Consider the following 20838-nt stretch of genomic DNA (forward strand, 5'->3'; position numbering starts at 1 on the left):
CTATCCCCGTTTAACTTTTGTCAGAGGATTTTGGATTTGCCAGTGGTCTCTGGACATCATGCCCCATATCATAGAGAATAAAGTTTATGATTGTAGACTGCTTAAATTATTCATGATTTAATAAAATTGATGGTTATTTCTATTAAAGACATAGAGTTGGCCAAGTGGATAAGAAAACAAGATCCATACATATACTTCAAGAAACCCATTTCAGATCGAAAGATACAGACTGGAAGTAAAGGAATTGAAAAAGATAATTTCACGCAAATTGAAACCAAAAGAGCTGGTATATCAATATTTAGACAAAATAGGCTTTAAAACAAAAGCTATAACAAGAGACAACGACCCAGCAATTCCACTTCCAGCTATTTTTTCGAAGAAACCCAAAACACTAATTTGAAAAGACATGTGCATCCCTATGTTCACTGCAGCATTATTTATAGTAGCAAGATAGGGAAGCAACCTAAGTGCCCATCAATAGATGATTGGCTAAAGAAGATGCAGTATGGACATACAATGGAATATTACTGGGCCATAAAAAAATGAAATCTTCACCATTTGCAACAACATGGATGAACATAAAGAGTATTATTTAAATCAGACAGAAAAACAAATTCCATATGATTCACTTACATGTGGAATATAAAGGACTAAAACGAAAGAACAAACAAAACAGAAACAGACTCAGACACAGAGAACAACCTAATGGTTGCCACATTGGGTTTTATCAAATAAGCTTTGAAAATAAGATAATGCCTTTAAAAAACCCTGGAACTCATACATTTGGGAATGCAAAATGGTATAACCACTTTGGGAAGCAGTCTGGCAGTTATCTAAGAAATTAAACATCTTCTTACTATATAGCACAGTATTTCCATTTGTGAGTATTTACTCAAGAGAAATGAAATTATTTAACAGTGTAAAAGTAGAAATAACTCAGATGTCCATTAATTGGTGTGTGAAGAAATAAAATGTAGGTGTATCCACATAATGCAATACAGCTTAGCAATAAAAAGGAATAAACTACTGTATATGCAGTACATTCAAAGCTGTATGCTGAGTGAAGAAAACCAGACACAAAAGGCTATATACTGGATGATTCTATTTATATGAAATTCTAGACAATATTATAGTGGTAGCTAATCAGTGGTTGAGTGTGGCCAAGGCTCAGGAGGTGGTGGGGGGTGGGGTAGGGGTCGACTTTATAAAAGAAATGTGGGTTGATGGAAATGTTTAAAATTATGATGGTGATGGTCACCTGTCTGTACGCATTTGCCAAAATGCATTTAATGAACATTTACTATTAGTGAATTTTATTGTATGTAAGTTCTATATCAGTATAGCTGATTTAAACAACCAACTAAGCCACAATCCTAAATGATGCATGGAAGGTAAAGATAAAAGGATGGGCAAAGGTATAATAAAACATTTGGGACACTTCACAATTCAGTCATGATCTAATCCACAAGCCTGTTAAGTTTCATAAAGTAGAACTTTTTTGTGATAGTACAATAAAACTAGAAACTTATAATAAAAATTTAAAATTTGTAAACTACTTGGAAATCTTAAAATTATTCCCATAAAACTGTTATCAAGAAAATCAAAACCACAAAAACAGAATCTTTTAAAATGTAATGAAAATATCAGTACAGCACTACGGAACTTATGAGATGCTGCCACAGATACTTTGGGAATTGTATTTATTGAAATGGTTTTAAAAGTTAATTGAATAAAACAAAAGCAGATGAATAACGAATATAAAGTCATAAAATTGAAATGATGTTATTAGTACAAAATATGACAAATCAGTGGAAGAGTAAATAAATAAAAAACTGAGCCGCTTATGATTAGCTTTGCAGGTGTTTCATTTTTTAAATCTTCTAGAACATAATTCATTTTTCTATTTCTAATTCTTGATTATCTTTTTCTAGTTATTTCCTTCCGGAGTTTCTTCCCAATTTGTATAATATCACCACTACATTTTTGGTACTCACTGAGAAAAAAATTTACATATGCCCCATTTTAACATAATAGAAATTGAAGGTTATTAAGTATGATTATATACACAGAAAAAAGACAAAAATAAGTTTCTGAAAAGATTAGCAATGATTTTCCTCAAGTGAGGCAACCAGGGTTGAGCTTTGGGTGTTGTTTTCTTTGTTAAATATTTTCTATTTTTTTGTATCTTAATTTTTTTGTTTTCTTACTGTTTTAAAGGAAACATTGCTTCTACAAACAGAACATGTAAAAATAAACCCATTAAAATATCTCTAAATAATTTTGATTGGAGAAAGGTACAGATATGTGCTTAGTCTGTCATTTGATTTAACTTGATAATATTTAACACTTAGCAGTATTTTCAGTGATGCATTTGGAGTAATGGTGGGGTGATTCTAGAGCTATAGACCTTTGGTTTTAGAATGTAATTATGAAGCAAAATAAATGATCTGTGTGTGCTTTCTGTTGGGGAACCTGAAGTGCTTTTAGCTCAGTGGCTCTTACGAGTTTCTCAAATATATCTTACTTAAAGTATGGATCATTCTCCCAAAGAGGAAAATGGCATTTGAGATTTGAGCAATAAATTAACTTTTTTAAAGTCATTAAGTACTTTTTCACATGTTAATTAACCCATTTTATCTCAAGTTACTCTCAGGGATTACTGATCTCATGCTGGAAGAATAAACTAGGAGAGTGCTTATCAGATGCTCTAGAATTTCACTGTGTTCAAGTAAAAAATGAAATAATCCGCCCAATATTACACATTGTCAAACAACTAGTTATTGTGCTTTATTTCTGCATAACTAAACTATACTTAGCTGAAACGTTGTCATTGTGTCTTCTTTTTCTAGCTTGACACTGTTAGAAGCAATCTTCAGAAAATTAAAGAAACTACAAGTAAAGTAATTACTGCTAACACTAATAACCCCGAAAAGAGCATGCCAGTCACTAAAAACAAACCAAGCAGTCCACAGTCAACAGCTGAAAACCCAGACGATGATATTAGCGTAGAGGAGGACAAGCAAGAAAAGGCAAATAAGAAGGTTATAAAAACAATGTGCCAAGAAATGGGACTGGAAACTCCTGAGAAGAAAATAGAGATATCACATCCAGATGTTGCTCATCAGAAAAGTGAAAAAGCAAATGAAGAAGAAGAAAATAATTTAGATGAGGAAGAAGAACTGAAGCAAGTATACCAGTCCCAGGTAGCTGAAGAAATGGCAAAGGAGATTAAGAAGAAAATAAGAAAGAAACTCAAAGAACAGTTGATTTATTTTCCCTCAGATACTTCCTTGCATGATGACAAACTGAGCAGTGAAAAAAGAAAAAAGAAAAAAAAGAAAGTTCCAATCCCGTCTAACACTGAAACAAGGTACTTTACATTGATAAATGTAAAATGTTCTCTTAAAAAACTTATTTTTCAGTTTTTGACTGATATCTGTATCACAAAGAAAATTCTTAGAGTTTCATTTGGACTTAGAGTTTCATTGCCAGTGCAATAATCACAGCTAACCTTTATGGAGCACTTTATAAGAATTGACACATTTATTCTTCATAACAACCCTATGAGGAATATTGTCTTTTGTAGATGAGGAAACTGAAGGGTTTATGTTGCAGAACCATTTAAGAAGCTGAGCCCAAACCTTGGCAGTCTTGCTCAAAAGTCTTTTCCGTTAATTATTCACATCTGCTTTTTAAATAATAGAAACCTAATTACTCCCCCTTTTGTTGAATTATAAATGCCTGTTTGGATATGTGAATATAGCATTTTCCCTTATACCAATAACATTTGCTCATTATAGTACATACAGACACAAAGAATAAAAGCAATCTAATCATCCAGAGATAATCACTATTAGCGACTTGGTATTCTAGTCTTTTCTGTATATGATGCTATGTACGTGTGTATACGTGCTTTTGTTTACATGTTCATGTATGTATATATGTGCATGCATATACAATGTTAGCTTCTGTGCACATATTCAATATGCTCTGCTTAGGGAAAATAAAATAAAAAATGTCCTTTAACTACCATAATTTGTTTTCTCTAATCTATATTGAAGTAAACAACTTGAGGTGGGGACATTCTGTATTCGACTATCATACAGAGGCAGTTTTCCCTAACACCCTCATCTAAAAATAATTCTCCTTTTATCAAAAGCTTGACAGCTAGTGGTAACAAAGCGAAGGCACATAGAGTTGCTACAAGGACATGTTATTATATTTATTAGTTGACTGTCGCTGCATAAAAAATTACTCCTAAACAACAAACATTTATTTTCTTGTAATTTTTGTGGATCAGGAATCTGGGTGTAGCTTAGCCGGGTGCCTCTGACTAAGAGTCTGTCACGGGCTACAATTAGGATGTCACCTGGTGCTGCAGTCATCGCAAGGCTTGGCGGAAGGAAGATCTGTCAGGTGGCATTGCTGTTGGAAGGCTTGAAAGATCCATTTCTAAGCTCACTCGTGTGACTGTTGGCAGGGCTCAGGTCCTGAATGGCTTTTGGCTAGGGACATCATTTCTTGCAATGCAGACGTCCATGTGGGCTACTCACAACAGTGGGTAGTTAGTTGCTTCCCCAGACTGAGGGCTGAGAGAGAGAGCGCGCACGTGCACAAGATGGAGATGGAGATGAGAGAAGTGGAGAGGGAGGGAGAGAGGAAGGGAGGGATGGATGATAGTCTTTTTGGAACCTAATCTTGCTAGTGGCATCCATTACTTTTGTCATAGTCTGCTTTTAGAAGTGGGTCACTAGGTCCATCCTACAATCAAGGGAAGGGTTTACACAAAGCTATGAATATTTGGAGATGAGGATTATTGGGGGCCATTTTAGAGTCTCTTCACCACAGTTTTTTTTAAATCCTCTGCTCACATGCTCATAGCTACCATATATTTAATGAACTGGTAAGCTCATGAATTTTAAATGAAACCATGGCTTACACAAGTGACATGCAAAGGGTATTCTCTTTAAATAATAGTATTTGATGATAAAATAGCATGGCTTTCTAGAATGACTAATTTGAAATATTTCTCTAATCTTTATTTCTCAACCTCTTTTTGTAAAATTTGACTTTATATTGGAAGTCAATTTTTGATTATTTAGATGCAGATTTTTTGCTTGATAAATTACAAAAAACTTTAATAGTCTGGTTTCTTGCTACAACTCAAGTATGCTTCTGAGATGTTACCGTTTACTATTTATTAGTTAATGTGATGCAGATTTTAATTTTAATAATAGTCTCCTGAAAATGTAGTGACACACCAGGCACTGGAAAACACAAGCAATTAATTTTTACCTAGAAAGCAAAGATTGACTATCTGAAATCTTTCGAAAACAGAACAAACTTGGAACAACACATTTTACATAATTTAGAAATTTGTTCATTAATCATTTACTTGGTAACGGAGTGAGGATGCTTTGATCGATCCTATGTATAAACAGATCAATTGCACATAAAATACAATTTCATTTTTATGCAGAGTTTAGAGCTCAGTTTAATTTGGCTCATGTATATAACTCATCACCAAATATAAAGTAATACCCAAAATACCTAGTTTGACAGCTAACCATTTTAGTGCAAAAGAAAACATGTATCTCCTAGCTGGAAATAATAACGAATTTAAGATTATCCTTGCCTCTATTCACTGTTCACTTTGCTGCACCATGAATAATAATAATAATAATAATAATAATAATAATATAATGTATTTGTAATGATGTGTACTTGGGATGTATTTGCAGTACATTACCCGTCTCTGATCACCCAGTTGAAGGTGAACCAAAGAAGGAAAGTCCAGTTGGAACAGTTACTTTAGATTGTCATCAAAATGATGAAATAACTTCAGTGAAACAAAACATAGACGACAGCATGCAAGATGACACAAAATCCAAATCAAAAAAAAAGAAAAAGAAGCCTAAAGCAGGTTTGTTATTCATATTAAATAAAAAATGTATTCCTTGGTAGAAATAACTTGAATCTAAGACTTTTTGCCCTTAAAACTAAAGAAAATATCATCCCAAAGAATATAATCGAAAAAAAATCCAATATGGAACATTCGATACTTGTTTTTGGAATCATTTAAATTAAAACATTCATTCATTTGTGACTGTGTCTGTGATAAGTTAATAGTGCTTGACTATTAACTGTGTCTGTGATAAGTTAATAGTGCTTGACTAATTCCTGACTTAATTAAATTCTAGAATGACATTAACTTTGTGGTTGCAATTGTAGCATAGAATACTTCTTTTTGTACCTTTGAGTTTAGAGACCCTAAATAATTTAGACTCATAGTCATTGAAAGCTATAAACTGTCAACAGCCAGTAAACATGTCAGACATTATAGCTGCATGCCTCTGTCGGACGTGGTGCCCTCCCAGTTCCTCGGCCTAAATCAGCTTGTGTCCTTTCTTCCCACTTTTCCTTTTTCCCTCTTGACTTATGTCTTTTCTCTTATTTTTCTTATTCTTGCCTTTTTCCTACTTCTTACCTCCTTTTTTCTTTTCAATTTCCACTTAAGTGGCCAAAAATTGGGACTAATATAATAAATTTTAGAATTTATGGTACTTATTCATTGGATGATGAAATTGATGATGTTTTGTGGTTCCTGTAATTAAATTTTTAAAGAGTTTTTGAAGTATACATATAGACAAGTTTATATATTATAAGTATATTACTTAGTGAATCTTCACAAACTGAACATACCCATAAAATCATCATCCAAATCAAGAAACAACATCATTAGCACCCAGAAGCTCTCTCAAGTCCCGTTCTAGTTCATTGCCCTTCAGGAGTACATATTGTCTTGACATTTAACACAAAGTTTATTTTTGCCAGCTTTTTACTTTAATGTAAATGGAATCATAAATGCTGTGTTCTTTTGTGGCTGGCTTTTTTCACTCAAAATTATTTTTTTTGTGAGATTTATACAATTGCATACAGTCAAGCTTATCAGTTCCATTTTTGTACTGTATGAATATCCATTGTATAAATATACAACAATTAATTTACCTACTTTTGTATTGATGGACATTTGACTTGTTTCTAGTTTTAGGCGATTACAGATAAAGCTGTAATGAATATTCTAGTCACATCTTTTGGCAAGCACATGTATACATTTTTGTTGGGCATACTCTTAGGGGTGGAGTTACTATGTTATAGAGTATGTGTGTTTTTCACATTAATAGGTACTTCCCATTTTTGAGAATTGGTTTACCAATTGACACTGGCAGTATTTGAGAGCTTCCATTGCTCTACATCTTCACTAAAATTTATGTCATCAGTATTTAAAAATTTTAGTCATACTTAGGTGTGTATTGCATTTTAACTTTAATTTCCATGATAACTAGTGAAATTGAACATTGTGTTTATTGACTACTTGGATTTCTTCATTTGTACATTTGTTGAAGTGTATTTTTTTAAGAAATGTAATCGTCTTTTTCTGATTAATTTGTGAGACTATTTTACATAGACACCATCTTTTCTCAAATATAAATACGTATACGCACATATATATTGCAAATATCCTTCCACGCTGTGTTTTATTTTTCTCTTATTGGTATCGTTTGAAAAATAGAATTTTTAAATTTTGTATAGCTTAATTTATCCTTTTTTTCCCCAATGATATGTGCTTTCTGTGACAAGAAACATTCTATTACAATAATTTAATTTTATCAGTGTTTTTTCTGCATCTGTCTCCTGCCTTATCATGTATTTTAGTTCTACATATATTTTAAACTTCACAGATACGATGGTTACCATTTTGTACAGCTGGTACACCCCCAAATTTAGGTTTTTCCTTAATGAAATTACATTTTTCATCTGCTTGAAAAACCATTTAGTATTTCTGTTAGTATAGGCCTTCTAATCCCCTTGGATTTTGTTATGTTAAATTACCTTCATTTTTGAAGCATATTTGCTAATATGGAATTTTAGGTTGCAGATTATTTTCTTTTAGTACTTTAAAGAAATCATGGAATTGTCTTCTGGTTTCCATCATTTCTGTTCCCAGCACCATTCTCATTTGTGTCTCTTTGAAGGGATTATGTCTTTTTTTTCCTGTGGCTGCTCTTTATCTTTTTGTCTTTGATTTCAGTGTTTCATCATTGCTATGCCTAAATATGGTTTTGTTAAAATTTACCCTGCTTAGAATTTACTGGTCGATGTTCTTAGTTGTGGAAAATTCTCGGCCGTTATTATTTTTTAATATAGCTTCACCGTTCTGTGCTCTTGTAGATTATAATTTCACATGTTATTTCTCTTGAGTGTGTCCACAGGTTTAAGTTTTTTCCTACCTTGTTCTTTTTTCCCCATTGTACTTCAGTTTGGGTATTTGTTTTGATCTTCTGGTTCACTAAACATGCCTTCCTTTGTATATAGTATGCTGTTAGACATTATTGAGTTTAATTTCAGGCATTGTATTTTTCAGTTCCAGATTACCTTTTTTTCATGGATTTCAAATCTCTGTAGAAAGTCTTTGCTTTTAAAAATTATTTTGTCCATCTTTCCCTTTGTTTTCTTGAGTAAGTTAATCATAGTTATTTAAAGTCCTTGTGTGCTAATCCAGTCGAGATCATCTGTGGGTCTGCTTTGTTTTCTGTGTTTTTTTTTTCTCTTCGTTATTGGTCATATAGTCTTGTCTCTGTTATGTCTAGTAACTTTTTATTGTATGTTAGACGTTAGACATTGCATATAGAAACCTTGAGTCTCCAGATGATTTTATCTTCCACTAGAGAAGGTTTCCTCTTTATTCTCTTAGGCAAATAGGGTAGGCAACTGATTTCAACCAGTGAGGAATTGAGCTAGGTTAGGGCTGGGCTACAGTTTTGATAAAGTTATATGTCTGATCGACCCTATTCCTAGGATGCGGCCTTCCAGGTGTTTGAAATTGAGAGCCTGGCAAATGGTTGTCTCTTCAGCCCTAAAAGACTGAGAGATTCAGATTTGCCTTTCAGAGGTTTTCAGCCTAATCCTTTAGCCTTCTGTCCCATGAAACGTCAAAATTTGGCAGATGTCTTGAAGGGGAGACTGGCCATGTGTTTGAGGCCCTTTAAGTCTCCAATTTTGTCACTCCAACACCATGTGAAGATCAAAGTCTCTGCTGGTTTCTCTGTCCCCCAGTAGGGGCCTTCTGCCAGGAGCCACGACAGGATTCTCAACCTCTAGCTGCACCCAGAATTGGTAAGTGACCCCAGGTGAAAAGTGGCTGTAGGTATAAATTGACCACGCGCTCTAGAGCTTTAGCTATACCTGTTTTTGTTTCAGGCTCCTCCCCCGGTGGGTCATTGTTTCCAGGTACCAAAACACTGGGAGATTTCACTCCTTTTAGCCTCTCGTGTAGCCTCAGAATTCAGTTTTGTGAGAAAAATCAGCCATGTGTTTGAGGCCCCTCAAATCTACAACTTTATCTTTATAGCCTCATGCAACCACTAAAAGTTTTGCTGGTTATTCTTTCTCCCAATAATGACCTTTTGCATAGTCTGAAACTTGGTCTTCAGCTCACACTGTGAATCAGCAAATGTCCCCAGAGACTATAACAGCTACCAGTCCATGTGCTTACCTCTCAATGTTTCTTCCTTTCTGGTATTTTAGTCCATCTGCTACACATTGTTTCTGTACTTTTCTGATGCCTTTAAAAATAAAGTTTTTTTGTAATTCTTTTGGCTTTTCAAGTTGTTATTACCAGAAGCATTGATCTTTACATTCCGCTACGTCCTACCCAGAAGCAGAAATTATAGTTATAAATGAATTGAGTGACATCTATTCCACTTATAAATTACCTAGATAAAATTACTTTTATCTCTGATCTTTTCCTTTTTTGTTGCTGGTCTTTGTTAGGAAAAATAAGAAAGATTCCTTACCCTATTTTAATACATTAGTAAATACAGTGTTTTACTCTCAAGAATATAGTCTGCTATCATCTGTTTTTTTTTCTTTTTCTTGAAGTTTCTTTGTTAACAAAGACAAATGATCATGCATTAAAAGATTATGTTACATGAAAATTCAACATATATTATTGAATATATTGTTATGGGAACAATTAGGTATAAAGTTGATTTTCTTCCATGCTTATTGTTTCAGATGATAATGAAGACACTAATGGTGATGATGGTGTTCATGAAATAACAAGTCGAGATAGTCCAGTTTATCCCAAATGTTTGCTTGATGACGACCTTTTCCTGGGAGTTTACATTCACCGAACTGATCGACTTAAGTCAGATTTTATGATTTCTCACCCGATGGTAAAAATTCATGTGGTTGATGAGAATACTGGTCAATATGTCAAGAAAGATGATAGGTAATTTTTTTTTTAATTGTACAGCCAACCCTTGAAATTGAAACCGTCTACAGTAGAAGTGTTTACTGCCATTGAAAGTCAATATGAATAGGACTATGAATGTGTATTGGAGAACAGTTTACTAGTAGGTATTTATCACCCATTGTAAATCATCTTATTGTAAATGCATTAGTTGTCTATCTTCACATTTTTGTTTTGAAATTAATATGTTATCAGGTGAGATAAATGAATCTTGAATTTAAATTTTTTAAATATTACTTCTATAGCTAATACATGCTTGAAGGCCCAAATAAAAAGTACAGTAAAATAAATGACTGTACTAGAATCCAAAAAATTATTTTCTTGGAAAGATGACAGGAATGGAAAACATGAAGATTATCAAAAAGGTTATTCAGTTATTCAGTTATTTTAAGGCATAAAAATAATGTATAATATACATTGAAGGTTTTACAATTCTGTTGTCCACATTTTTTTATTTAAGTGGATTGTACTGTTTTATGACAAACTCATTTAAGATTCTGGAAAAGTTACTTTTTTCAGCTCTAAATGCTGAAGGTATAATCAGACCTCTCACTTTTATTATCTGTAATAAAATAATCTTGTGAAACCAACTGATAGTATGTAAATGCAAAAAGTAAGGCACTACCACTTTTAAGTCTGGTAAGATTTATAATTTTCCTTATGTATCATGGCTATTGTTTCTGGTTGCCTCACCTTGAATATTTTTTTCTCATATTCTCAAACTTATAAACAATTGTGTTAATGGAAATATCTTTTTTTGAACAGTGAACGGCCTGTTTCGTCTTACTTTGAAAAAGACAATGTGGATTATATTCTTCCTATTATGACCCAGCCATATGATTTTAAACAGTTAAAATCAAAGCTTCCAGAGTGGGAAGAGCAAATTATATTTAATGAAAACTTTCCCTATTTGCTTCGAGAACTTGATGAGAACCCTAAAGTCATCCTATTCTTCGAGGTATGAATTGAATAGAGCAATTTAAATTAAATTTTAGTTAATAGTCATCCCTCAGTATCCACAGGGCATTGGTTCCAGCACCCCCTGCATAAATTAAAGTCTGTGGATGTTCAAGTCTCACATAAAATGGCACAGTATTTGTCTGTAACCTATGTTTGCATATAGGCTACAGCAGGGTATGCCTACACATCACATCATTCATGTTGATTCAGCGTAGTGGTCATTGCGTGGCAAATTCAAGTTTTGCTTTTTGGAACTTTCTGGGATTTTTAAAAAATATTTGTAATCTGCAGTTGGTTGAATCTGTGCATGGAATCCGCACATACAGAGGGCCAACTGCATAGCACAAGTTTAAGCTGTTATTTTTAGTAGTTCATTATTACAACAAAGTATTGTGAGAATTTAATCTGTAGGATTTAGTGTTTGTAGGATACAATGGAGATACAAGCAAGAGATTAAGTGATAGCATATTTGCTGAGCATTTACTTTTCTAAGTAGTTAGCTATTCGATTTACTCTGTATTATTTAATTCTTACAACAGTACTGTGGCTATTAACTGAACTGTTGAATCTAATCTGTATGTAATCCTCCATTCTTAACCTATTTCACATAGTGTAAACTCATTTATCTATATCACATTCTCTAAGATTGTAGACTGAGAGAAATAAAGGTGACTATACACAGATCACTTGACTAATACAGTGTAATATATAACCAAATGAAGTAGAACTTTTTAGATATAAAGGGTTAGTGGAGAGTCAGACTAGTCAAGGAAAATTTTATGGTATAGACAGTCTTTGAGCTGATGTTATTCTAATTTTTTACTGCAAAAGAAATTAAGGCTCAGAGTGTAAAGTGGTTTTCCCCATTAGTCCAATTTTAAGTGTAGATATTTTTTATTTGAAGCCAGTTTAAACCTAAAATCCTATATTTTTGTTTTCACTGCATGTTATTTCTCCATAAGCAAAGAGAAGTAGAGAAAATGTCTCTTCCAGTTTCAGCAAGATGGAGAATTTTAGCATGGGAACAGCAAGGCATGACCAGAACCAATGATTGATTTTTGTAGAGTTACTTCTTTTTATGATCCTTAACTTTCAGGTGATATATGTGTATTTATGAAACAAATATTCTACCAATCACATCTAATTATATTGTATGATTTATATGAAGCTATGACTTTTTTAAAAAGTGAAATAATTTGTCAAGGAGTTTTTTCTTTGTCATAGAAATTTGTCCTTAGTTACTATAATATTCTTTTATATTTTTAGTAATATGAGATTTATGAAAGATTGTTGGATTATAAACACATTTGGTTGCTTCTTAAGTTTTAATATAATATTGTCTACTACTTTTTGATTTCAACCTCTCAGGAGTTTATTGAGGACGACTTAATAAACTCTATCAGAAGTCTTTAAAACGACTTAATAAACTCTATCAGAAGTCTTTAAAACTGTTATTGCACTTCTGGGTAATTCTCCTAAGGGAAAATGACAAGTGCACAAAGATATATGTGCAAGGATATTTATTTAAGCCCTATTTATCATAGCAAAAATTTTAGGGACAGTTTATCAGTAGGAGGTTTGGTTAAATAAATTATGATTTGTTAAATTAAATTTATGGTATTATAATCCAGAAGAATACTAGGCAGCCATTGGGCCTTCACTAACAGGAGGAATGAAAGGCGAATGAAATGAGATAAAAATGTTTTTCCTCCCTATAAGGAAAACTTTTTAAGTAAACAGGTGATTTTTTAGTATCAAAATATATTAGGAAATATTAAATTTTAGGTAGCCTAGTCTTCTGTGAAGTAATTTTTTAATGTGTATTTACAGATTCTTGATTTCTTAAGCATAGATGAAATTAGGAATAACTCTGAAATTCAATATAAAAAATGCGGCTTTCGGAAAATTGCCTGGGCATTTCTCAAGGTATGTTTTTCATCCATTTTAAATACTTTTAAAATAATCTCAGATATGATTGGCTGCTTTTTTCCAAGTTATTTTATTTTCATTTAAGGAGTTACAGTTTAAGGTAAGATTGTAGTGGCAGAGAGTTATTAATTCTAGCTCAGGTGATGCTCAATCAGATTCTTAAACATTTATTAAGTGCCTAGTTTGTGCCAGGTACACTTTTTGCCTCTCAGGCGACAGCATTTAAAAAAACACACAGCCCTACTGTCACTTATTCAACTTAACATATATTTATTAAACCCTTTCTATGTGCCAGCCACTTTTCTAGTCAGTGAACAAGGAAGACAAACTACTTGACCTCATGGACTTCATATTCTAGCAAGCAAAACAGACATAAAATAATTATATAATTTTTCATTTATTACAGTTTTTATAAATACTATAAAGAGGTATGGGGTAAATGATGGAAATCATTGTGTGGGGCCAGAGAAACCTCAGGAAGAGACATTGAACTTGAGTATTAGCTACATGCTAGCAGTGGGGAAAAGAGAGTTCTAGGTAGAGGATATATTATATGCAAAGACCCTGATATTGTAAGGAACAAGGTATACAATAAGTCCTCTCTTAATGTCTATAGGTTCTGTAACTTGAAGCAAAATGACATACACTGAAACTTATAGGTTAATTGATGTAAACAAGAATTAAGTTCCTATAGCATCACATCACCATTATAATGAAATAGCATTAAGTGAAACGTTATTCGAGGACCTGCTGTACTCAGATAACCAAAAGAAGGCCACTGAGATGGGAGGACAGAGACTTAGGGAGGAAAATGGTGCCCGAACAGATTGGTGAGGGCAGAAAGGATCTTGATTATGCAAGGTTTTCTAAGCCATTATAGCAACTGAAAGCCATTATAGAATTTTAGAGTCATAGGAAGTCAGTATATAGTTTTAAACAAAAAGGTTAAAATAAACTGATTTATATTTTAGAACGATTACTTTGCTGGGTGGAGAATGGGCACAAATATATATACTGGAAGATCAAGCTAGAAAATTCTTGCAGCACTCTGCGTATAAAATGATGGTCTTTAACTAGGTTATTTTAGCAGAGATAAAAGACATGGATAGATTAACATTTTTAAAAAGGAAATTTTATATTTTTTTATTTCTGACTTCAAACGTAAATTTGAATTATAAAAAGTCTTGAGTACTTACATGACTATGTGCTATAGAGTAGATGCAGTGAAAACCCAGGCAAATCTCTTAATCCACAATGGAGATTAGAGAGAGGCCTTAGAAGAGGTACAGTATGACTTGACTGCTGAATGGCAGTCAGGTTCGCTGTGGTGAGGAAGTAATTCTGCAGTGGCCTTAGGAATCACTTGGTCCAGTGTACCTTCTAAGATCACCCTTCTCTAACCCATTACACCTTTTTCTATACTCCTCTCTACTGATTTAGAGAAAAAAAAAAAAACTTAGAAAAGTCTACTTCTACTTAAATATTGCCTTCTTGTGGTCTTGTTGGAAACTTTCTTCATTCCTTTTATGTGAGGTTTTTGCAGAACTACAGTATTTACTATGTACTGCTCTTGGGAAACAGTAACGTATCTTATAGTTTTTTTACCTTTAAACGTCATATGGATTTTTATTTATTTATCCATTTCATGCCATGGGCAGAAATGGCAATCAGGAGTTCTCCCATCTCTACCTCCTGTAAAGGGTAAGGTATTCTATGTGCTTCCTGTAAGCTTTTCAAAGTCAGCAGTAACTTCTTTTGGGAAAATTCGTTGAATATTTTTAGTTTTTATTTTACCAGGTCTCTTCACATTTAATATATCACTCTCCTGAAACTCTTTATTCCATAATATCGCCAACAGAGGAAGTGCTCAGTGAATATCTGTTGAGAGAATTAACAAATGTATGGAAATAGTGACTAGGAAAAAGCTGTCTTTGAGAAAGTGGCATGAATCAAATTAAAATTTTAACATCTTAATACCTATACCATAGATTCCAAGAATGTCCTAGATAACTGTAAAGTTATTATAGTGGTCCATATGAACTGCAAAGAGCCCTTGTCCAGATGTAAATGAGACTTTACCCTAATTCTTAGGTAGAGACACTTTTAATTCTTTTAGCATATATGTATATATATATATGTGACTCTTGTTTTAAACTATCAAATAATAAAGCTTTATTTATTCAAGTTCTACATTATATAATTTGTAACCATATGATAGGACCTTGGCTGGATTCTAGTTGTTTCCTCATGCTAAGCAGCATACCAGTGTAAACTAGATTGCCTGATAAGTATTAGAACAACTTATGGAAAGTGTGATTTAGAAGCTGGGGACTATCTCCTTAAATAATTTTCCTTTATGATAAGTTTCAGGCAGACAGCAGTAGAGTTTATGAAGGGAATCTCGAGTGCTTAATATTTAATGACTGAACATCTGTTACTCATTCGAAACTGTTCTTTACCCCTCTGTATCATATCATCATCCCTCAGTTTACAACCTCCATTGACATTACATCCTTCCAGAGTGGGGTTGGGAGAAGATAGGCTGTATTTTTGCAATCTGTTACTCTGTTTTCATTGATTCTGAACACACTACAGTCTGGATTTTGCCTTAGCCACTAAACCTTCTCCAAACAAATCACTAATGACTTATCTTTGTGAAATTACTAAACATTTTTTAGTTCTTTTATGTCACCTATGTGCAAATGATACATTACTCTCTCGAAACTCTATCTTCATTTTCTAGAAACCATCCTTTTCTGATTTTCCTTTTACTGATCCCTCAGTTTCCTTCATGGTCTTCCATTTACCTCTTTAATATCAGTCCTATTCATGATTTCGTCTTTAATCTACTTCCCTAGACCCACTTTTCTTATCTGTGCTTCAGATTTCAGACATTTCAACTTGGATGACTCTGGATATCTGAGACTCCCCCAAACTGAACATCCTACCTAAGTCATTACCCCTTCTCTCTCTGATATTTCAGTTAGTACCACCACCATCTGCCCAGTCTCCCAAATTTACAACCTTAGAGCTGCACTGTCGTTTTGATAGCCACAAGTCATATGTGGCTATTTGACTTCAAATTAATTAAAATTAAATATAATTAAAAATTCAGTTCCACAGTTGCACTAGCCACACTTCAAGTGCTTGGCAGCCATATGTGACTAGTGGAGACTGTTGGATAGCACAAATGTAGAACATCCCCATCATCACAGAAAGTTCTATTAACACTACCTCAGAGCCCTTCTTGATCTTCCCTTGTTTTACCTTCCAAATCAGTTACAGTTACTGAAAATGTTCCCTGCGCTCGATCCCTGTCTTTTAGTTGTCACCTTCATGTTCTGCCCAAATTGCTGCAAAAGCTCCCAACCGTCTCCTAATTTGTAGACAAAAGTTAACAAAGACATTTTCTACATTGTCTATTGAAAAAGGACGCATTTCAATTTAATGAGATTCTAATTTTTTTTGTAAGGATCTCCATTTACTTAGCTTAAACATAATTTAATAGTTTTTTTTTTATTGAATAGACCTTTTTAAGAAGGTAGACTAAAATATTTTTAAATGTAGTGAATGGATTGAATGAGTTTAATTACGTTGATTACTCTTTGAATATAATTTCGACTTTTAATGAATTAAAACCATAGTTTTGCTATTAAAAGTTACTGATACTAAACAAATAGAAATTTTGTTTCTGTGTTTAATTAATATGCATTTTAATCTTTATCATTATTATTTCAAACTAAAGTATATTGATCACCTTCTTCGTGCCAGATAACATCTGCACAGTAACGTAAATGCTTTACTAACCATCTGAAGTTGTGCGAGCAAAAAGCCAGCTGTCAGGAAGTCATTTGGTTACCTTTTGTTAAAATGATTTGTACCTGTGCTTACTCAGCTGTCAGTGTTCTTTGCTCTATAAATCTAAGGAATTTCATCATGCCATATTAATGTTTTCTAGATGAGTTTTTGACTGTATACTATTGCTTTATCGGATATACTTATTTTCAATGAAGATAAAATTTTATTTGAATTCTTATTTTAAGCTTCTAGGAGCCAATGGAAATGTAAACATCAATTCAAAACTTCGCTTGCAGCTGTATTACCCACCTGCTAAGTCTCGATCACAGTTAAATGTCATTGAGGTTTTTGAATGGTGGTCAAAATGTCCAAGAAATCGTTATCCATCAACGTTGTATGTAACTGTAAGAGGATTGAAAGTTCCAGAATGTGTAAGTTAACAGCATATATAAATTTATGTCCTCTGTTGTTGAGATTAAATGGTGACATGTTTTTCATTCCTAAAAAGATAAGGACTCTAGAATTACTTTACTAGATTTCTGTAATAGAAAGTTACCTTCAGAAATTATGTAATTAAGCCTGTAATGGCTGTTACTTAAAAAATACTTACATGACATTTAAGTACTAAATATAGATTTCAGTGTTAGGAAAAAAATTATTAATTAGTACTGTTTTTATTTTTTAAAATTAAAGATAAAAGAATGATGTAAAGTGGGAGTTGACAAATATTTTCCATAAAGGATCAGATAGTTAATATTTTAGGCTTTTCAAGTCATATAGTTTATGTTACAACAATTCAATTTTGCCTTTATTGCCAGTATTATTCAAATAATCAGTAAATAATATTTCTACTGCTGTTTTCCATAGATTAAAACTGTGAATGATCTTAGCAAAGAATATGTCCTAAAATGAGGTGAAACTTTTGCTTTTGTCTTGTTTGCTATATTTCAGGTCAGTTTTGCATGATCTATAATTGATATTATAAACTGTGACCAGAGCTGATTTGCATTGATTTGAATGGAGTTAAATCTGTTTTTGAGAAATGGAAGATTTAGAAACTTTAGATCTTTATGATATCAGTTTTATGATATTAAAATTAGAGATACCATAGTATATCAGAGCCATGACGCAACATCTGGTAGATACTGGTGAAGAAGCAGAAACAAAGGAACAGAGTTATTAAAACCATTTAATGTTACCATTAAAGTTCTCTTTTTTTCCTCTTGACTTATAAGGCTTTTTGGTTACAGGACTATAATTTCAAGCAACTTTCATTTTATTTAGAATAATGTATAAATATAAGTAGAATACTTTCTGAATTACATTTTGAAAATATTTGCATATTGTTTGTTTCAATATTAAAACCTTATATGCTAGAAAAGAGAAAAAAATTAACGTGATATATAATTTTTTCATTTTCTACACATACTTAGATAAAGCCATCTTATCGTTCTATGATGACTCTTCAGGAGGAAAAGGGTAAACCATTGTATTGTGAACAACACCATGAGTCAAGTTCTGTAGAGACGGAACCTGGATTAGAAGATTCAAAGGAGGTAGTAAAATGGAAACGACTGCCTGGGCAGGTGAATTATTTGATAATATTGGATTCATTTAGTTATTTACTTATTTACTTTAAACACTCCAACAGCTCCTAGGATAGATTGCTATTTAATGCTTCTTTTTAATCACGATCTTGTCTTCCCATTATTTGACAAATAATAATAGAGTGTTAATCATTTTCATAAAACCAGCATCTTAGATTGTTTAGGGACCTGGGCAGTTTTATTATTTCACTAGAGCTGTCATAAAAAAATACTGCTGCTGACTAAGTGATGTGAACAACAGAAATTTATTTACTCATAGTTCGGGAGCCTGGAAGTCCCAAGATCAAGCGTTGGCAGTTGGTTGACACTGAAGCCTTTCTTGGCTAGAAGATGGCTGCCATCTGGCCGCATCTTCATGGTCTTTTCCCTTTGCTTGTGTATCCCTGGTGTCTCTTTCTCGTCTAATCAGGACATGGCTCTGATTAGATTAGGGCTCCACCCAAACAATCTCATTTTACCTTAATTAACTACTTTATCTCCAAATACTGTTACAGTCTCAGGTACTGGGGTTAGAGCTTTAACAAATGAATTTTCGGGGACACAATTCGGCCCATGACAAAAGTAAAAAAACAAATTTTTGATATCTGTAAGAGGTAAGTCTCTTAATGGACTTTATTCTTTAAAAATGGATTTTAAAAAATGGATTAATGAAATTTTTTTTCAGTCCTTGGCTTCTTCCTGAGTCACATTTTAAGGGAGATAGTATGTGTATATCCTTCTACCACAAGTTGAGCAGAATTTAAGTTTTTACTAAAGTTTTCTTACTTGATTAGCGTATTTTTGTAATAGCAAGAAGCATTGCTGATACAGTTGTACAAATCTCTTGTTTTCACAAAGAGGGGAGTGTTTTATTTTATATGTATGAGCCATTACCAGATGCAGTTTATCCAAAATCTTAATTTAACAAAACATTCAGTACATACATAAGAATGATTATTTTCTTAGACTTTTTTACTTTCTGTGTTTTGGATCACATTTGACTTTCTTTTTGAGGTCAATTTTACAGATCTATCTTAATGTCATTTTTGAATAACTTAGACTGTGCCCTTGGGGACCTTTATATCAGTTGGGGAAATAGAAAAAGGTTACAGTGTTATTTGCTGTCAGGTACGCTACAGAGAAGTCTTAAGGAAAGACAAGTATAAAAATAATTGTGTAGATCAGCAGTTCTCAAAATGTGATATGGGAACTTCTGGGAGTCCTAAAACCCTTTCAAAGTATCTGCAAAGTCAGTCTATTTTCGTAATAGAATCATAATGACTCTCATGGTTTCATAATGATTCAGTTTCTTTTTCACTTTTATTCTCTCACAATTGTACACTGGAGTTTTTCCGAGGTTAAATTATATGTGATATCACAAGAGAGTGAGTGCAAAAGCAGTTATGAAAATCTAGCTATCTTTTATTATGCTATATAATAAAGAGGTTTTCAAAAGTGTAGAACAGTTTCATTTTATGTAGTTACTTTTTGTAAAAAGACATTTATGTTAACATTTAGTGGGTTTGTTACTGTTATTTTTTTAAATGAACTAGCAAATGTTTTCTAAATTTCTCAATTTTAATTTCTAATAAAATAAATATCTGTGGATGTAGTCATATAAACAGAAGTTTTTTGGGGTCCTAAAAATTTGTTTAACATTGCAAAACATCCTGATACTTAAAACAGTTTGAAAATGGCAGATATGAAGGTGGTGAACTGGAGCGGTGGAAAAAGGGTTCATTCACCAGGTTGGAACTTGAGATAGACTTTAAAGTGTGGCCAAGTTAAGGGTGGGTGAAAAAGGCCAAGGAAGGGTATTTCATATGGGGGCAGAGTTGTAAATAAATGGGAAAGGACCTGCTATATTCATCAGACACTCAAAAACTTGCCTGGCTGGAAACCAGTTTACATGAGAGATAAAGTTGTTTGGTAGATTAGGCCCACACTGTAGTGTCTTGAATGGTCCTAATACTTGATTTTGTGGGATGTGAGGTAATAGAAGGTTTTGGGTTAGGAGAGAAGTGATAATTGTATTTTTGCATAGATTAGTGCTGGCGATGGCACGTAAAAGATGTTAAGATACATCAGAATGAGAGAAATCTACCAGATGGCAGTTGTACTCACTGATGTGTGAGGTGAAAAAGGTCTAACCTTGGCATAAAGGTGGCAAAAATGAAAAATAAGAGATAACTATAAGAGAAAGAACAAACCAGCATAATTTAGTGCCTAATAAGGTAGTAAAGAAGGGGA

General features: G+C 33.0%; 1 protein-coding gene across 8 annotated transcripts in view; it reads left to right on the forward strand.

Annotated features, from left to right (window-relative positions):
- AHI1 (Abelson helper integration site 1) overlaps positions 1-20838 on the forward strand; it is a 164546-nt gene that overhangs the window by 9763 nt on the left and 133945 nt on the right. For 7 of the 8 annotated variants that reach the window (XM_025049273.1, XM_025049275.1, XM_025049278.1 and 4 more), the window contains 8 exons: positions 2850-3370; positions 5742-5923; positions 9118-9177; positions 10078-10294; positions 11081-11273; positions 13106-13201; positions 17248-17433; positions 18436-18588. In XM_025049273.1, the coding sequence (XP_024905041.1) occupies positions 2850-3370; positions 5742-5923; positions 9118-9177; positions 10078-10294; positions 11081-11273; positions 13106-13201; positions 17248-17433; positions 18436-18588 (1608 nt within the window). The remainder of the gene's footprint in view (positions 1-2849; positions 3371-5741; positions 5924-9117; positions 9178-10077; positions 10295-11080; positions 11274-13105; positions 13202-17247; positions 17434-18435; positions 18589-20838) is intronic. The other variant, XM_015592141.2, reaches the window with a different exon arrangement.

Source organism: Pteropus alecto, unplaced genomic scaffold, assembly GCF_000325575.1.
Source record: "Pteropus alecto unplaced genomic scaffold, ASM32557v1 scaffold185, whole genome shotgun sequence".
NCBI classification, from domain to species: Eukaryota; Metazoa; Chordata; class Mammalia; order Chiroptera; family Pteropodidae; genus Pteropus; species Pteropus alecto.